The 1,244-nt window shown below is 48.7% G+C and overlaps 1 gene segment (V, D, J or C); it reads left to right on the top strand.

Moving 5' to 3' along the window:
- Positions 1-66: 66 nt before the first annotated feature.
- Positions 67-377, top strand: LOC111140471 (the record flags this gene model as incomplete). The annotated part of the segment is given in 1 exon segment: positions 67-377. A coding segment is annotated over 1 exon segment (311 nt), but the record flags the coding sequence as incomplete, so codon positions are not given.
- Between the last annotated feature and the right edge of the window lie 867 nt (positions 378-1,244).

Raw genomic sequence — 1,244 nt, 5'->3', positions numbered from 1 at the left:
TGGATGTGTGTGAGGGAAACAGTGGGTATGTGATAGTTTCCTGACTAAGATGTCTTCTGTCTGCAGGTGTCCAGTGTGAGGTGCAGCTGGTGGAGCCTGGAGGAGAGCTGGTGAAGCCTGGGGGGATCCCTGAGACTCTCTGTGCAGCCTCCAGATTCACCTTCAGTAGCTACTTCATGAACTGGGTCCGCCAGACTCCAGGGAAGGGGCTGCAGTGGGTCGCAGATATTAGCAATCATGGAAGTAGCACAAGCTACACAGACTTTGTGAAGGGCCGATTCACCATCCCCAGAGAAAACGGCAAGAACACGCTGTATCTGCAGATGAACAGCCTGAGAGCTGAGGACACAGCCGTGTATTACTGTGCTAGAGACACAGTGAGGGGACCTCAGTGTGAGCCCAGAGACAAACCTCACTGTGGGACAGAATCTGGACCACCAGGGGGTGCACACTACTCACCAATTCTGTCTTTAATTGCCAGAAGCAGCTGAAGATGGTGGTTATGAGCAGGCTTCCTGTCAGGGTGTGGGGCTTCCTCTCCATAGAGCAGTTTCCCCACAGGAAGCCTCTCTGGACACATGATTCTGTGCTTACTTCTTCATTCTCTGACTTAGAAACTATGTTCTAATGGGAAAACAACTACACAAAATTTTAAAAAATAGATATAAATACACAAAATATAGAGTCAGTTACATTGTTTATTCTCATCCCTAAGTACCAATGGATTACAAATATTCTGATTCTCATCAACTGAACCTTTGCAGGAATCCCAGCAGCACTCAGTATGCATCCCAGGTCCACCCAGCTCACAGTACAAACTTGCTATAAGGAATGTTCATGCTGGACATGAGGCTACAGAGGCATCGACAATGCAAAGCAGTAGAAGAAAGACCCATAATAGGGTCACTGCCTTAACCATGCTCACAAAATCAATATAGTGACAGTCTGGGAAAGCAGAGGGACCCACAGCCATACATGGTGTGAAAGTGGAGTCTGAAGCTCACACACACACACACACACACACACACACACACACACACACGCGCGCGCACACACACACACACACGAGTATATAAAATCATCATGACCTTCACCATCATGTGTGCTGAGAGTGGGGCAGGCCTCTCAGCAAGGCATAAATGCTTGGATAGAATCAGGGAAGGACACTGGCTCAGGATGTGTGTTGCATGTCAGTGGTGGGGACAGGGTCCTGCTCATGGGAGGGACTTGTGAGGAGTCAACCT

The sequence above is a fragment of the Enhydra lutris genome, unplaced genomic scaffold, assembly GCF_002288905.1.
Source record: "Enhydra lutris kenyoni isolate GAN:26980312 unplaced genomic scaffold, ASM228890v2 scaffoldscaffold1688, whole genome shotgun sequence".
In the NCBI taxonomy this organism is placed as follows: domain Eukaryota; kingdom Metazoa; phylum Chordata; class Mammalia; order Carnivora; family Mustelidae; genus Enhydra; species Enhydra lutris.
This window is presented reverse-complemented; position numbering and strand designations above follow the sequence as displayed.